Here is a 16,822-nt window from a genome sequence, read left to right on the forward strand (position 1 = left end):
TGACTGTTCTTCCAGAGGTCCTGAGTTCAATTCCTAGCAACCACACGGTGGTTCACAACCATCTTGTAAAGTGATCAGATACCCTCTTCTGGTGTGTTTGAAGACAGCTACAATGTACTTTTATACATCAAATAAATAAATAATTTTTAAAAATGGGTCAGTGATTGTGAGTACGTGCCCCTCCCCCCCCCCCCCCCCCCGTATGCGTGTGGCAGTACAAGAGTCAAAGGACTACTTGCAGAAGTGGGGCTAGAACTTAGGTCCTCAGACCTGACAGCAAGAGCCTTTACCTGCTGAAACATCTCATCTGCCCAGCTCCTCCTCCCCCTCCTCTTTTCTTATTTTTTGAAGTGCTTTTTAATTGGTACGCATATGCTCTACTGTTGAACTACACTCTCCACATTTGTTTATTACCTGGGTATGTGACCCACAGGCATGCAGGAGCAAGGTGTAGCTGAATGTGTTAGCGTGCTGGAGGCCTTGGTTCCAACCCCAGCATCCCCCCCCCCCCCCGCCCCCAACACACAAAATTTTATTTTTCCTCTTAGTTTTTTTGGGACAGGGTTTGCAGTGTAGTGCAGGTTGGTCTGAAACCTGCGATCCTCCAACCTCGACTTCTGAGGGCTTAGATTTCAGGCTAACAGCCGGAGGTGGTGGTGCATGTCTTTACCCTCCCTCCCCAACTCTGGGAGACAGAGGCAGGGGGAACACCAGAGGTCAAGGCCAGCCTGGTCTATATACAAAGTGAGTTCCAAGACAGCCAGGACTACACAGAGAAACCCTGTCTCAAACAAACAAACAAACAAACAAAACAAAACAAAACAAGGTACAGGCTGAGCCAGCGCATTTAACTTCTCTGACACAAACCCTTTTGAATAGATGGAGTGAGTGAGCCAAGTCTTCCCTCCTCTCCCCTCCCCCACCGCGACTTTTGTAATTTTCGCCTGGGAATCCCTTTTTTTCCAACATTCATCTGTCGCTCCAAGTGGCGATCTGCAGGCTGGGAAGGAGTCTAGCCAAACTCACGAGTTGGGTGGGGGTTGGGAAGAGTGAAAAGAATGTTCCAGGATGAGGTGAGGCAAGAGCATGTGTTAAGTCTTCGGGACAGCAAACTGGGGGGTGAAGGGAAAGAGGAAGAACTCTTGATGGGGGCCGGGCCGTCTAACGCTGGGGTTCTGGGGGAGGGCAGGGCCACCAGCCAGCCACAGGCTCCCCAATGCTATCTGGGGTTCAAAGACAGCCCCGCGCCGCACCCGCAGGAGCTGCCCCCTCCTCCAACGCCGGGAAGCCCCCGCCGAGAGCAACTCAAAGAAGTTTCTGCTGATTGGAGGGAGGGCGAGGAGGCAGGGAGAAGGGGCGTGGGGGTGTGTGTCCCACTGTCATGTAAATATCCCCCGCGGGCAGGGCGGCTGCGAGGCCGACTTAAATCTCCCGCACCTGAGGCCGCCTCAGTTCCTGCGAGTTTCTTCCTGCTGTGAACATCGGGGCTCCGGCCTCTGTCTCTCGGCCACCTCCCTCGCGCCATGGCCCCGAAGCGGCAATCTGCGATCCTGCCTCAGCCCAAGAAACCCAGACCGGCTGCCGCCCCGAAGCTGGAGGACAAGACGGCCTCTCCGGGCCTGCCGAAGGGAGGTAAGTTCCTCCATTGCGTTTCCTTAGTGATCGACTCTGTGATTGGCTTTTTCTGTTTCCTCCGGCACCCCCACCCCCCATCCCTTTGGAGATGAGATCCCCACAAACACTAGTGAAAGCTTTCGTCCCGGGGCGGCGGGGAATGAAGCTGATGTGGGAGAAGAAGGAGAAAGCGCGGAACTGGGAGACCCGTGCACAGGGGACTTCCTCCGGCCCGGGACACCACGTGGGACCCAGCTTGCCCTTCCCAGCCCCCAAACTCTCAAATGGGGCTTCTGTCCCGGTAAAGGCAGCAGTTGAGGCCTCCCTACCCCTCCAACCCCGAGTCTTGGAGATTCAAGCCCGCTCAGATGTCTCCCTGTTGCTGGAGCCGGCCGCCCACAACTCTGGCCTGAATTACTGCCACCTCGTGCAGCTCCCCGCTTCCTTCTCCCATCCTGCCCGAGCAAAGAGCTAGTCACGTGGCTGTCTCCTAGACTTAAGACCTTGCCTCTCGGTTGCCCTCCAGGTACAAACTAAGACTTCCGGTATCGGGGACTCTGCCCACCTGGTTCCCACCCACCTCTCGAGGTTCCCCAAGGGGTGGTGTGGCCTAAAGGCCCGGAGCTGCTTTTTCTCACCTCCGAGCCGGGACACGGACTTGCCCTATGCCAAGAAACTCGTGTTTGGGGCGGAGTGGGGGGAGTCGCTTTCCAGCTTCTCGCTCGGAGCCTAAGCGCTCCTTATCTAAAGCGCTGCTGGCCGCACCCAGAATCGCCCCTTGCTAGCTAGCACCTTCCTCGCTTTACATTCAGATAGTGGTTTTCGTCCCTGCACTTTTGGCCTTCCTCTGCTGACCGTGAAGGCTGCGTTTCTTAGGCACAGCTTCGAGTCGTGTGGTGTTTTCCCGCGTGGCTTGGGTCTGGTACAGGCAGGGAAGCAGAGGAGAAATTGGGATTTGGCATAAATCTAGAGGCACGGGTGGAAGAATCAGTAGGCACCGAGTGGAGTCCGCATCGCTGCACTTCTGTGGACCTGTTTCTCTTTGCTCTGTCTCAGCCCCTTACCTTTCAAATGGCAGGCAAAGACCTGCCCTATGTCTCTAAGTGGTAAAGACAGGGTTTCGATATGAAACCCTGGCTGTCCTGACACTCAACATGCTGGGATTAAAGGCACGCCACACCCAGAGTTGTTTTTTTTGTTTGTTTGTTTGTTTGTTTTTTGTTTTGTTTTGTTTTTTGAAAGATAGGGTTTCGTGTAGTTCATGCTAGCCTCAAATTTGCCAGTGAGGATGACCTTGAACTGTCTGATCCAGGGAGCTGGGATTACAGGCTAGCACTATGCCGAAGGGTCTGAGTATGGGGCCCCGAACATGCTGCATGTACACGTTCGGCAAACATCCTACCGTTTTCTTACAGATTGCTGAGACTTGACAGTAAATAAAATGCAGTTGAGGTGGGTGGTAAATCCTTTCCCCTTTGTCAGAAGCAAAATGTGAGCGAACCTTTCTGGTGTTGTACATTTAGTCTGCTAGCAGAAATAGCTAAACCACAAGGGAGCTAGCCACCATAGTCCTCGTACGTGGGCTCAGTGGACACAGGTTGACCTGCCAGACACTGTAGCCAGCCTCTCACACTGGTACGGAGAGTGCAATGCTTGGGGGCTTCCTGAATGAACCAGTGCTCAGATTTCTCCCTCATTTACTGTACCTCCTTTCTGCATTGTTAGTATGCTCCTTGGGTTCATCTTGAGAAGTTCAGGGCCCAATCAGGGGAAAGCCCGTGGGTATTCTGTAGATCGAGCACTTGGTTCGATGCATACTGTGGTCACAGGCACCAACCCTTGGACCAGAGGTTGTGATTGAAAAAACTTCAGTTTTCAGAGCAAGCTTGTTTCTACCTGGGAGTGGCCTATTTAAGTCAGCGTATCTAGGTAAAAAAAGAAAAAAATTGGAGAGGTGGTTCAGTGTGTGAGAGCACATTGGCCTTGCCAAGGACCTGGATTTAGTTTCTAGCACCACATGGTGCCTCACAGCCACCTGTAATGTAACTTCAGCTCCAGGAGGAGCCTCTTCTGGCCTTTCTTTGCACATGGCACACTTACATACATGCAGACAAAACACTCTTACATGTAAAAAGTTTTTTAAATGTTTTATGTGTAATACAAAGGGAAAGAAACATAGGCATTCTTGGGTTGTTTCATTTTTTTCAGTGGGTGTGTGCCAAGACTTGACAGTTGTGTCTCTATCTTTTTCTTTTTTCTTTTTTCTTTTTCTTTTTTTTTTTTTGGTTTTTCGAGACAGGGTTTCTCTGTTAGCCTTGGCTGTCCTGGAACTCACTCTGTAGACCAGGCTGGCCTCGAACTCAGAAATCCGCCTGCCTCTGCCTCCCAAGTGCTGGGATTAAAGGCGTGCGCCACCACTGCCCGGCCTTTTTTCTTTTTTTTGAGGATTTTATTTATTTATTTATTTTACGATCAGACACACACCAGAAGAAGGCATCGGATCCCATTACAGATGGTTGTGAGCCACCATGTGGTTGCTGGGAATTGAACTGAGGACCTCTGGCAGAGCAGTCAGTGCTTTTAACCACTGAGCCATCTCTCCAGCCCGACAGTTCTGTCTCTTAAGCAACATTTAAGACATTAAGGGGTTAGGGGAGGGAAGAGCACAAGTTCAAGGCCATCCTTGTCAAGTTTTAGCCACACACACCCCAAAAGAAAATAACTAATTTATATTGGTTCATTCTCTTGTAAAGTTCTGTTGCAGGTGGGCCTGCATGGCTGGTTGGCAGATGACAGCTTAGAAGGCACTAGCCCTGGGGGTCCATTCCCATTATCCCATTTAGTTTATTTGTAAAATATACTTAAGTGTCTTGTCTTGAAACTTTGTGAGACAGGAGGCCTGCCTGATAGAGGACTTGCCTCTTAGGATCCAAGCCCTAGGTTCTATTCCCAGTGTAATCCTAAGATTAATTATCTGTAAAAGCTACTTTGTATTTTATGAGAGTTACAGGAAAATGCAGCCAAAGACAGCAAAAGCCTAGTAGTGTGGGAGAGGGCTTCTGTCACTAACTAACCTTTTTTGATTAGAGTCACTGTAGCCCAGGCTGGCCTCTGCCTCAGTCTAAGTCCTTACTTGCCTTGTTTTGTTTGTGGAATTTCTTTGCAACTGTGCCAGGACCTCACAGGACTATCAAGAAACATTCATGGTGATGGTATTGCCTGAGTTTTAGCAAACGTTAGAGTCACAAAGTTTATTACTCTGCTTTTTTTATCAGACCCTTTCCTCTTTAAGGAGCCTGTCCACAGTTGAATGTATCGGAGGTCTCTGCTTGGGAGCTCTAAGAGGTCTTTCCTCAGGTTTAAGCTTACTGATTGCAACAGATGAATGCAATTAATTCACCGACTTGAGCATAAGGTGCACCAGGAAGGCTTAGCTGAATTTCCTGGAGTTGAAATGGAAACTTGCATGAACACATTTGTATTCTCTCGCCATGGACTGTATATGGTGTATTTTACATTTATTGTCCACCCACCATGAATGTCTTGATTTATACCAAAAAAAAAAAAAAAAAAAAAAAGCCATATTGCTTTTTGTATAAGGGCTGATAATAGGTGGGCAGTGGTGGCGCACGCCTTTAATCCCAGCACTTGGGAGGCAGAGGCAGAGTTCGAGGCCAGCCTGGTCTACCGAGTGAGTTCAAGGACAGCCAGGGCTACACAGAGAAACCCTGTCCAAAAAAAAAAAAATTAAAAAAAAAAAAAAGGGTGTGTGTGTGTGCTGAAATATGCATAGTTCAAGCTCAGGCTGTGGAGCACTCAGGGAGAGAGCTTTCTGGCTTTTTCAGGACCACGTGTTAGGAACCAGGTGGACAGAACTGCTTTCTTTTCAAGTCCTGAAAATGTGTTTAATCCGAAAAGCTCCCTCCGACATAGTGTTTAAGGGCTTTTTAGTCTAAAGTTTTAGCCTTTGATGTTTAAGAAGCCTTAAACATTTCCCCATTTGTCATCAGCAAAAATGCGCTTCCCTCACCACTGAGATCAGGACACCTGGTACAAAGCTGAGCCAAAGGACCTGTGGCAGCAGAAAGGTCCTTCCTACCGTCAGAGGACTTACACCTTTAGCCAGGTTGAGTGTGACTCTGTGACAGATTTTTAAAAATTCAGAACCGAGGGCAGAGGCTTGACTTGGCCCATGCATACAACAGGGCCCTGTGAGTAGACTGGACAGATGAACTGCGTGCACGTGGCTTTGCATACCAGCCTAGAGTTTGAGTGGGTCAGCAGCTTCTCCATCTAGAAAAAGATAAAGGTGCCCGGGGTGCAGAACTCAGGCCCCCGAGTGTAGCCAGGATAATCCTAAGGCCTGTACTTTTGAGGGGCTGCGCGCGCCCCCTCTCCGGAGCCCCCGGCCACCCCGCAAAGGGAAGCCGCTCAGCCACCACGTGATGCGCGGGTATTGGGGAAAGGAGGCCCCGCCTCTCAAGTCACCGCGCGGCGCGCGAATGTCCCGGGTCGGCCGGAGAAGGGGAGAGCGGGGGAGGGGAGCACCGCGCGGGGGCCGGACCATGCGTCGCTTAGCCGCTTCCTCCCGCCTCTCGTCCAGGCCCCAGTGTCCCCACCGCCGCCGCCGCCACCCGCCACGGTCCCGCCCCCTGGCCCGCGGCCCCGGCCAATCGCTGCGCGGCGCGAGCCTCTCCGGCCGGGGGTGGGACTTACGCAGGCCTGCCGCGCCTGCGCTCTGCGGACTGCCCCTAGCCGCGAAGAGGAGGAGGTGGTGGTGGAGAGGAGGAGGAGGAGGAGGAGGAGGAGGCGGCTCAGGGCAATCGAGAAGCGAGCCGGAGCGCGGGGCGCGAGTCGAGGAGCCCAGCCGAGCCGCTGCCGCCTCCCCGCCTTCAGTGAGAGCCCCGGCCGGGGGCTCGCCACAACGCGCCCGGGCCTGCCTCGGCGTCAGGCCCCGCGGGCAGTGCCAGGCAGTCAGGGGGAGGGCAAGCAAGTGAGCGCCGGGAGGAGGCGGCCGGAGCAAGCGGGCGCCGCGCGTGTGGCGTGAGGGGAAGCCGCTGGCCGCCCCCTTGGCCGTCCCTTCGTTCCCCCTCCCCGCTCCCCGCCCCGACCGCAGAGGGCACCATGTCTGCGCCGACGGCCAAAGCCAGTAAAAAGGAGCTCAACTCCAATCACGACGGGGCCGACGAGACCTCAGGTGAGGACCGGGCGCGGCGGGGGCCCGGCCGCGCCGCCATCTTTCGGCCCGGGCCGCGGGGCTGCGGGGGGCGCGCGGGGGCCGCGGAGCGGGCGCCTTTTTGTGTGCGGCCCGGGGCCGGGAGGCCGGGGAGGCGCCGTGGAGACGAGCGGTGCGGCCGAGGCGGGGGCGCTGCGGCCTGCGCGGCGGGCGGAGACCCCCCCTTCCCCCCGCCCGCGCTCTCCTCCCCCTCCCTCCCGAGAAGCCTCTCTTTATTGTGCTCCGCCATGATGCCTCGCTCCCATCAGCCGCCACCGCCGCCACATGGTGCGGCCGGACGCAGCCTTGCGGCCCTGCCTCTCGCGCCGCCCTGCTTCCCGCCCGGAACTGGAGCTCCGGCGGGACCGGGAACCAGGGGGCTGGGGCGGGGTAGGGGCGCGGAGCCGGCGGGAGGATGCTCCAGGCTGCGCGGGTTACACACACCCCACGTGGGGCAGCCACACTCGGGCGCGCCGGGGATGCGAGGAATCTGGCCGGGAGGCCGTGCGATGCAGGGGCTTCTAGGGCCTTTAGGACGTCTAGCCCTTGCCTGGAGGGTCGTTTCCAGCCGAGGACAGCTGCAGACCCCGGGCTAGTTACCGGAAACGAGCCGCGCGATCGGGCCCCTTCACGCCCACTTGGCTTTGTAAAAGCCTTAGGAACCTCCTCGGACAAAAGGGCACAAAATAGGAGCACACCTCTCTAGTTTTTGGGTCGGGTTTTCCCAGAAATGTGTTCAGAAATCCTGCACGGCCGTGTATGATGACCAATCCCATCAAGAATGGGTTGGAGGAGTAAGGTCAGGTTGGAATCAGGTTTACTTTTCTAAGTCTGCAAAGACGATTGTGGTAGTTTGGTGACCAACTGGTCTTTGTCGGTGTATGTTGATAATCACAATAAATTGAGAGCACTGAGGGTTTTTTTTTTTTTTTTTTAAAGCGGTTGTACCAGTTGGTAGCATCCTAATTTGTATTACCGCCATGGAGTAGTTTCCACACTAAGTTAGCAGCTGGCACCATTCTTTTGCAATTGTATAATGTGATTAGTAATAAACATGAAGAATTCTTGAATGAGGCTAAGCTTCTCGTTCACCTTTCATAATGAAGGCCAATGATTGGACCTTTGTGACAGAACTCTTTAAAAAGTGATCCAGTAATACAGCATTTTTCCGAGTAGCAGAGTAGATACCTTAATTTGTGAATGGTAGAGTAATGAGAAAGTAATTTGTCAACTGCGTGCTTGAACACGTGGGAAGCATGCTTTGTAGTAAGCCCGTCTCTGCAGCGTAGCTGTTGCAATTCTTGTCATAGGGTCAGGAAGTGTAGCTTGTAATTAGTATCGAGTCTTATGTTCCCTTTTGTTTTGCAGAAAAAGAACAGCAAGAAGCAATTGAACATATTGATGAAGTACAAAATGAAATAGACAGGTAAAATATATTGAATTCATGTTATGGGAGTTCTCTCGTAGAACAGATTGGCCATTAGTTAACTACAGGAAGGTTTAAGTCCTGTTTCTCAGTCTGGTTATAATTCTTGGGTTAGAGTAATCATACCTCAATCTTGAAAGATGGAGGGGTACTGTAGGCTGCCTTTAAAGGCTACAGAATTGTCTGGCATGTTTTTTTTTTCCTTGATTGAGTAGTATAGCAACAATGTTGCTTGTTTCTTAATTAACCTTCACTTATACTTTCTGGTACTGAAATACAATGTTGCCAATACTGGGGCTAAACTGAGTTAGCTGGGTGGTTTTGGTTTCCAGAGGACTGGGCTGAAGGGCAGCAGACACTCTTCCTAAAGGGGAGGAAAAGCAACAGTGTTACCAGCATGTGTAGTTGGGTATTTAGCCACACCATTTTACCATCTTAGGTGTTGATCCTAGTCTTTATTTGTTTCAGACTTAATGAACAAGCCAGTGAAGAAATTTTGAAAGTAGAACAAAAATATAACAAACTCCGCCAACCGTTTTTTCAGAAGAGGTCAGAATTGATCGCCAAAATCCCAAATTTTTGGGTAACAACATTTGTCAACCATCCACAAGGTATGTGGTGGGTTAGCATTGCTGAGGTGTGCTAGGGTATTGGTCCTGGAGTTTGGGGAAATCTGGGGGCAGTTAACCTCGGGACAAGGATATTCTTGCGGTTGATCGGTTTAGTGGTAGAAAGAGCAAAGTTGAAAGTTGTCTGCTGAGTTTGTAAACATTTAAAAGGGTCTTTGAGTAATTACTCGTTCAAGCTTGCACTGAACCCAGTCGCTTCTCTAGTGTCTGCGCTGCTTGGGGAGGAAGACGAGGAGGCTCTGCATTATTTGACCAGAGTTGAAGTGACAGAATTTGAAGACATTAAATCAGGTTACAGAATAGATTTTGTAAGTACCTAACATGCTGCTTGCCGTTGACAATGAGTGTGAGCCTTAGTGAGAAAGCTGCTTAGTGATCTCTTTCCGTCCTCTACAGTATTTTGATGAAAATCCTTACTTTGAAAATAAAGTTCTCTCCAAAGAATTTCATCTGAATGAGAGTGGTGACCCGTCTTCAAAGTCCACTGAAATCAAATGGAAATCTGGAAAGGTATTGTACATCATGGCTTAGCTGAATCTCCTGACTGGCGCTCAGTGCCTTAGATTCTGGGCAAACAGTGCAGTGCAGAGGAATCCGGTAGTGATCACAAAGCGATGATGATCACACTTGTTCTCACTCTGCAGTGTCGCCCTGCTCAGGCTTCCCAGGCTCCATTTGTAGAATTAGGTTGGAGGTGATGTTATGAAGGCAGACAGTTAGATGCATCCCGTGAAAGCAGTTTACAAGGCTTTGCCAAGTGCGCATTTATAACCCTTAGTAATGTGATCTTTACTGGACTTTGTTGTACTTTATGTGGGGTTTGGGTATCATGGGGAACAAATAAAGGGAGTGTTTGTGTTTTCATTTAGGATTTGACAAAACGCTCAAGTCAAACGCAGAATAAGGCCAGCAGGAAGAGACAGCACGAAGAGCCAGAGAGCTTCTTTACCTGGTTTACTGACCATTCTGACGCAGGTGCTGACGAGTTAGGAGAGGTCATCAAAGATGATATTTGGCCAAATCCCTTGCAGTACTATTTGGTGAGTTAATGCTCAGGGCTTGAGGGAGGTAACATGTCCAACAGAGTGAGTTCATAAAAGAACATTGCCTGGTGTTTTCAGGTTCCCGATATGGATGATGAAGAAGGAGAGGCAGAAGATGATGATGATGATGATGAAGAGGAGGAAGGGTTGGAAGACATTGATGAAGAAGGAGATGAGGATGAAGGGGAAGAAGATGACGATGAGGATGAAGGGGATGAAGGAGAGGTAAGGAAACGGTACACTGAAGCCCTAGTGATTTGTAGAATATAACAGTAAAACCTTACAATATAGTATGTATAATATATGTGGAACTGGCTAAAATAGTGTGACTGTTGGGGTAATGGAGTGTTAACATCTCTGAGTCTTCCCTCATGCATGTCTGTACTGTGTGTGTAACTGGCCTTCCAAGGTTAGATAGTATCCCATGATATTGAAGTTATGGGTGACTGTGAGTCACTGTGTGGGGTCTGAGGGCTTGAGGTGAGAGCATGCTTTTCCCAATCAGTGTTAGCTTAATGAAGATTCCTATTTAGGAAAGCTGGGTGTTTGAGGTCCATCCTTCATGCAGAATCTAGTGAAAGGGCCCAGAATTCACCCTGGTGGTTGACTGCTCCCTTGTTCTTTCAGGAGGATGAAGGCGAGGATGACTAGCACAGAAGATTGATGAATTCCAACCTTCTTTTTTTTATTTTCTTTTATTTTTTAATTTTCTCCAGTCCCTGGGAGCAAGTTGCAGTCCTTTCCGCCCTGTCCCTCTGTGCTCAGTCACCCTGTTTTTGAGGTCTCAACATCATGGTTCTCAACTAATTTTGGGGAAAATATCTTGAGCAAAATACAACAGGAAAAGAATCTCCACGTTTTTGTTTTAAATTCATTTTTATCCTTTCTTGTCTCAAAAACTTGTGGATCCAACACCACCACCATGCTCTGTGGGAAAAAAGAAAAGTCCTCCAGTTCCCTTGGCTCTGCTGGGGGCTGGAGGGTACTAGGCCCCTGGGTAGTAGTGTATAGAATTCTAGCTTTTTTCTTTTCTCTGTATTGGGCTCAGAGATTACACTGTGTCTCTATGTGAATGCAGACAGTTAGCATTTACCAACACATACCTGTCTACTTTCTCTTGTTTAATAAAAAGAAAAAAAAGAAAAAAGAGGGGGGGGATATAGACAGTGAGCAAGGGTGGGTTTGAGGTGTCGGGGGGTAGGTGGGCATCTGACAACATGGCTTCTCCGTTGGCATGTTTAATTCTGATGTTTAACAGACATCCTTGCAGTTTAAGGTGACACTTTTAAAATAAAATTCTCTCCTGATGATGACTTGAGCCCTGCCACACAATGGGAGAATCAGCAGAACCTGTAGGGTTTTATTTGGAGTTGACATTTTCTGTTGTAACTTTATTTTTAATTTTTTCTCTTTTTTCTTTGGTTTTCACTGGAAGGAAACGATGCTCATTTTAAATGTTGACGTGTACAAGTTGCTTTGTTACAATAAAACCAATGTGTACACAAAGGACCTGATGCTTTTCTGTCAGCACAGATGCTCAACAGACCTTCCAAGTTTGACCTGCATAATGACATCATGTCAAACTTTGTCTCCCTAACTTCGTATTTTTTGATACGCACTTTGCAGGATGACCTCAGGGCTGTGCAGATTGAGTTAAAGGGATTTGAATCATGTCTTAACGTCTCCGTAACTGAGTGGGCACAGCTTGCTGCTGTGGACTTGTACCCTTGATTTTTTTTTTTTTTTTTAAATCTCAATTTGGCATTTTTGTTGTTTTCTTTTTTTTTTTTTTTTAAAAAAAAAAAAGGGCCTTTAGTTACCTGGATCTCATGGCAGCACCTGCTCCCACAGTCACTGACCTGTTGCTCTATGCCATTTATGAAGGACAGCTGCTGGTGTGTCTTCATTGGCAGTGTGAACTGGCCAAGAAGGTGGGCTGTCAGGGTCAGCAGTCGGTGAGGTGGTCAGTAGTAGCTGTCACAGGTATGTAATGGAAGCTCTCAGCTGTGACTCTGAACTGGGTGGATGAAGAACTGTCTGCTCAACACCATTGTGCAGAGGATAACGAACGGTTCAGGAAGCGACCTGATGCATAAGCCTTTCAATGCTGTAAAATAGAGCTAAAGTTCAATGCCACTTTTTCAGAGGTAATTAATGGACAACCTGGTCAAATTCAAAGCTTTCTGATGTATAAAACTTTATAAATGGAACTACTCCATCAATAGGCAAAGTGTAACCAAAATCTGTCTAGATGGATAGTGTGTAATTTCTGCACAGGACTCTGTTTAGTACATACATCACTGTATACGTCAGGAATCTTGCTCCAATAAAGGAACATAAAGATTTTTTTTTGGACTGGGGTCATTCTCCTTGTTTTGTAGCAATTTAGAAGATGTATTGATGGCTATGGTGCTACTGGCTTGGCAGTAATTATGGCCCAAAGGGCGGGCAGAAGGCTGAGTGATGCACGCCAGATTCTGAGCGTGGTTGGGGGAAGGTGCTGACCTAGAACTAAGCAAATGCTGACCCCAGAAGAGAGATTGTGTGTGTGAATTACAAAGTAGCATTGTATCACTAAGCTATGTCTAGCCCTCCCCACCCCACCCCACCCCCACCTTTGTTTTTGCTAGTATACCAGTTCCTTATTTTTACGTCTGTAGGTTTTCTGCAATCTAAGTTTCCCACACCCTCAGTTGTCTCCCTCTATTTGCAGCACAGTATCTCTGAGCTGCCCTGTGCTCCATACCTATAATTCAGACAATCCTTGAATTTTTTACTTACTCCAAGTATCTCTGGGATTATAGGACTAAATTATATTGAAAGGACTTTTTGAGGGGAAAAGGCCTACAGAGAACTTGGATTCAGGAAGGTGAAGGGGGTTATATGAGAACTTGTAACTAAATTTATATCATTATTTCTGAGTATTTTGCTTGCTTGTATGTCTGCATGAGGAGCAGTTTCCTGGGAGGCCAGAAGAGGGAGTTAGGATTCCTTGGGCCTAGAGCTTCTAGTTTCCCTTCTGACCCATCTTTCCAGCCCTTTTTAATTGATTCAGCCTTCCAAGTAGGACTAGAGGCATCAATTACACTGTCTAAAAAGTTCCGTAATGATTTGGGGAGTGGGCTGCTTTGAGGGTAATGATTTGATCCCAAATATTGTCATTTCCTCACAAAAGAATCTTCAACTGGGAGATGAGCAAGCCAAACCTTCTGGGTTTCCCTAAAAGGTTATATGAGACATGAGAGCTAGCATAACAGGTCATACTGCTTAGCTACTGACCTCTTACATTGGGTTTGAGAGGTTAAGGCTTCATTGTTATAAAATACTAAGCTGGATGGGGTGGTGCATGCCTTTTAATCAGGATTCTAGACAACACAGGCATGTTGAGAAGATGGCTTGTTTGCACCTGCAATAGCTAGTGAGCTGCTTCCCACTCCAGTTACACAGCAGCATTCCCTATAGACAGCATTCCCTTTTGTCTGGCATGCTGGGGGCTAAGTCCAAGGACATCAAGGGCTGCATAAAGCTCCATTTACTTTGGTTTGAGACCTGCCTGGTCTACAAAGTTCCAGGACTGCCAGAGCTACAAAAAAAAAGAGCATAGTCTGGATATGAAGGTTTAAGTTTTGGACATAGTAAAAGTTAAAGAACATTTGACTCTTGCAGACAACCTGGCTTTAGTTCTCAGCACTCACATGTCTGTCAACCATCGGACTCCAGTTCTGAAGCATCAAGTGTTGCATTTTTAGCCTCTGAGTGTACATATGGCACGGATATGGAAGCAAAACATCCATAACAAGAAATAACAATTAAATGTTATTTTAGGGGGATGGGCCTGGAGAGTTGGCTCGTGATTAAGATCATTGACTGCTCTTTGTCCTGGGTTCAATTCTCAGGAACCACATGGTGACTCACAACTACCTATAATGGAATCTGATGCCCTCTTCTGGTGTGTCTGAAGACAGTGTACTCATAACACAAAACAAAATAAATCTTGTAAAAAAAAAAAAAAAAGTACTTTGTGTTGTCAGTGTTGCTGAGTTTGTGTGTGAGGTAGGAGTGTATGCTACATGGGTGGGTGCACACATGAGTGGGGCTGGGTTTGGAGTTATTTGTGAACCACCTGGTGGTAGGATCCAGACATTCAGCCCCTGGTATGCAGATGCTTGTAACCACTGAGCCATTTCCTGAGCACATGCCCACATTTAATTTGGAGTGGGTGGTATTGGTTTTGTGTGTTTGCACACACATCTTTTGAGGTGTCTGTGTACCTCTGGCTGGTCATGTATCCAGAGATCTGCTTCCTGAGTGCTGGAATTAAAGGCACGCTCTGCCACCCCCATATCAAGATATCAGATCTAATGAGTTATAGTTGTGTGATCAGAGCAATTATAGAATTGTTTCCCAGCTCAAGCTGTGTCTGTACTGATTTTACCAGAGGCCTAGAGGGTACCCTGTGTAGAACCTGAGGCACCTTCAGGTTCTCCACCTTAGGTGTGGAGCCACATACTGAATACTGGGCTTGCAGTCAGCCTGAGAATTTGAGCATACTTGCTTGCATCAGACAGTAGTACACAGCGGCTCATCTGATTCCTTAATGGGTTCTGCTCCCAACCCCTTCCGTGTGATGGACTTGACTATCTCATTCAGCTTCCTGGTATAGAGGACCAGTTCTGAAGCAGTATTCTATAGAAGGCTGGGGGCTTTCATCTGCGGTGCAGTTTGTCTATAATGTATCCATGCATTATACCCCAGGGCCATGGAAGAAGGAAGGCAATGTGCATGCACACACAGAGTCTTTTAACCACTTGGAAACTACAGTGAGTACCTTGGGAGTTATGGTTGAGGGCTGTAGTCACATGTACAGACAACTTGGTTGACTTTTTTTTTTTTTTGGTTGGGTTTGTGTAGCCTTGGCTGCTTGGGATATTATACTGAGCTATCCTCGAGCTCTGATACCCACCTTCCTCTCCCTCATGCTGGGATTGAGGGCATGTGCCATCGTTCCTGACTCCATTTAAAATGATAGTTTACAATGCATTAATGATTAGTCTTGTACTCCCATGAGCATCAGCCAGTGCTGCTGGTTCTTAGATCACGTGTGTGTGTGTGTGTGTGTGTGTGTGTGTGTGTGTGTGTGTGTGTGTGTGTGGTGTGGTGTGGTGTGAGAGAGAGACAGCAACAGAGAAGGCGGGATGTCCCTGTATCCCTGGCTGTCTTGGAAGTGGGAGATCTATCATCTGAAGTCCAGGGACTTCATTACTGGCAGCAAAATCCTTTTACACACAGCCACTGGTCCAAAGGAGAGTTCTGAATCAAATCATTGGCTTAGCTTCTAGGAGTAGAAGTAGTAATCCCTGTTAAGGCTCACTCAAGAGGTCCACCGGATAAGATTGGACAGTGGTGGTGGTGGAGCCCATCTTTAATCCCAGCACTTGGGAGGCAGAGGCAGACAGATCTCTTGTGTTCTAAGCCAACCTGGTCTACAGAGCCATTCTAAGACAGCCAGGGATACACAGAAAAACCGTGTCTCAGAAAAGGAAAAAAATCCATCTGAATGGTGGAATTACAGACATAAACCACTGGGCCCCTCTTGAAATACCTTTAACCTGTGAACTGAAACACTGGCAACTCAGAGAGAGAGATTTACTAGTGTGGTTCATGGTTTTTATAAGCTGTGTTCTTTTTTCTTGTTGCCAGAGGTTTTTTTTTTTTTTTTTTTTTTTTTTTTTTTTTTTTTTTTTTACTTCTAAATGGAAGGTGAAGCCATGGACAGTGAGACATTTAATCCCAGAACTGTATTTTAGGCCTTGGCTCGAACCTGTAATCCAGCACAGGAAGACAGAACTCAGGAGAGTTCAGATAGAGAACTTAGTCCCCGAGGCCAATCTGAGTTGCAGGTGATTCTGTCTCAAAGGAATGAGGTAGAGGCTTCAGAGATGCTGCAGGGATTTAAAACACTGCTCCTCTTGGGAGGCTGAGGCAGGCGGATTTCTGAGTTCCAGGACAGCCAGGGCTACACAGAGAAACCCTGTCTCGAAAAAAAACAAAAATAAAATAAAACACTGCTCCTGCAAAGGGCTTGGGTTTGATCCCTAGCACCTAACATGAACTGAATGTCTTCTGACCTCCAAAGATACCAGGCATCCACATGGTGCACACACAGACACACATGCACATGGGCAAAACATTCCTACAGGCACATAAAGGAATCCTAAAAAGGTTTTTTTTTTTTTTTTAAGATTTATTTATTTTATGTATATAAGTACTGTAGCTGTCTTCAGACACACCAGCAGGGGGCATCAGATCCCATTATAGATGGTTGTGAGCCACCATGTGGTTGCTGGGAATTGAACTCAGGACCCCTGAAAAAGCAGTCAGTGCTCTTAACCGCTGAGGTATCTCTCCAGCCCCCTAAAAAGTTTTAAAAATGAAAGTAGCCTCCCACCTAGGTGTTGTGGCACACACTTAATCCCAGCACTTGGGAGGCAGAGGGAGGTGAATGGGTAGCTGCGTTGGAAGCCAGCAAAAGCTACATGAGTCTCTTTCTCAAACAAAAAAAGTAGCCTCAGCGGCCTTCAGACTCATCATCTTTCTTGCTTCAGCCTTACTGGTGCTAGGATTGTAACCTTTTGTAGACTGGTTCCAGAGGTAGGTTCCAAACCACTGGTATTCATAGGATGCCAGAAAAGTTAGAGCTAGGATCCCCCTCAGACCTTTTGAAGACTTCACATGTGTTTTTGTTGTTTGTGTGTTTGTTTGTTTGGTTTTGGTTTTTCGAGACTTAATTTCTCTGAATTGCTCTTCTTATCTTGGAACTTGTTCTGTAGATCAGGCTGACCTCGACCTCACAGAGGATATGACAACCTCTGCTTCAGAGGTGCTGGAATTGAAG

The 16,822-nt window shown here is 48.1% G+C and overlaps 1 protein-coding gene across 2 annotated transcripts; it reads left to right on the forward strand.

Moving 5' to 3' along the window:
• Positions 1-971: 971 nt before the first annotated feature.
• Positions 972-12,282, forward strand: Set (SET nuclear proto-oncogene). 2 transcript variants are annotated; one of them, XM_076928396.1, is made up of 9 exons: positions 972-1,073; positions 1,405-1,632; positions 8,198-8,255; positions 8,724-8,866; positions 9,089-9,192; positions 9,281-9,394; positions 9,754-9,924; positions 10,006-10,152; positions 10,555-12,282. In XM_076928396.1, exons 2-9 carry the CDS (start codon positions 1,524-1,526, stop codon positions 10,576-10,578), a joined length of 870 nt encoding a protein of 289 aa, XP_076784511.1. In that variant the 5' UTR covers positions 972-1,073; positions 1,405-1,523; the 3' UTR covers positions 10,579-12,282. The 2 variants fall into 2 exon arrangements, with proteins under 2 accessions (XP_076784511.1, XP_034349894.1); XM_034494003.2 differs by lacking the exons at positions 972-1,073; positions 1,405-1,632 and adding an exon at positions 6,673-6,811.
• The last annotated feature ends 4,540 nt before the right edge of the window (positions 12,283-16,822 follow it).

Source organism: Arvicanthis niloticus, chromosome 2 (genome assembly GCF_011762505.2).
Source record: "Arvicanthis niloticus isolate mArvNil1 chromosome 2, mArvNil1.pat.X, whole genome shotgun sequence".
In the NCBI taxonomy this organism is placed as follows: domain Eukaryota; kingdom Metazoa; phylum Chordata; class Mammalia; order Rodentia; family Muridae; genus Arvicanthis; species Arvicanthis niloticus.

Coding starts and splice junctions, on each gene's coding strand:
- Set (XM_076928396.1), top strand. CDS start 1,524: ATGGCCCCGAAGCGGCAATCTGCGATCCTGCCTCAGCCCAAGAAACCC. Junction 8,256..8,723: donor GTACAAAATGAAATAGACAG/GTAAAATATATT, acceptor TATTTGTTTCAG/ACTTAATGAACAAGCCAGTG. Junction 9,925..10,005: donor ATCCCTTGCAGTACTATTTG/GTGAGTTAATGC, acceptor TGGTGTTTTCAG/GTTCCCGATATGGATGATGA.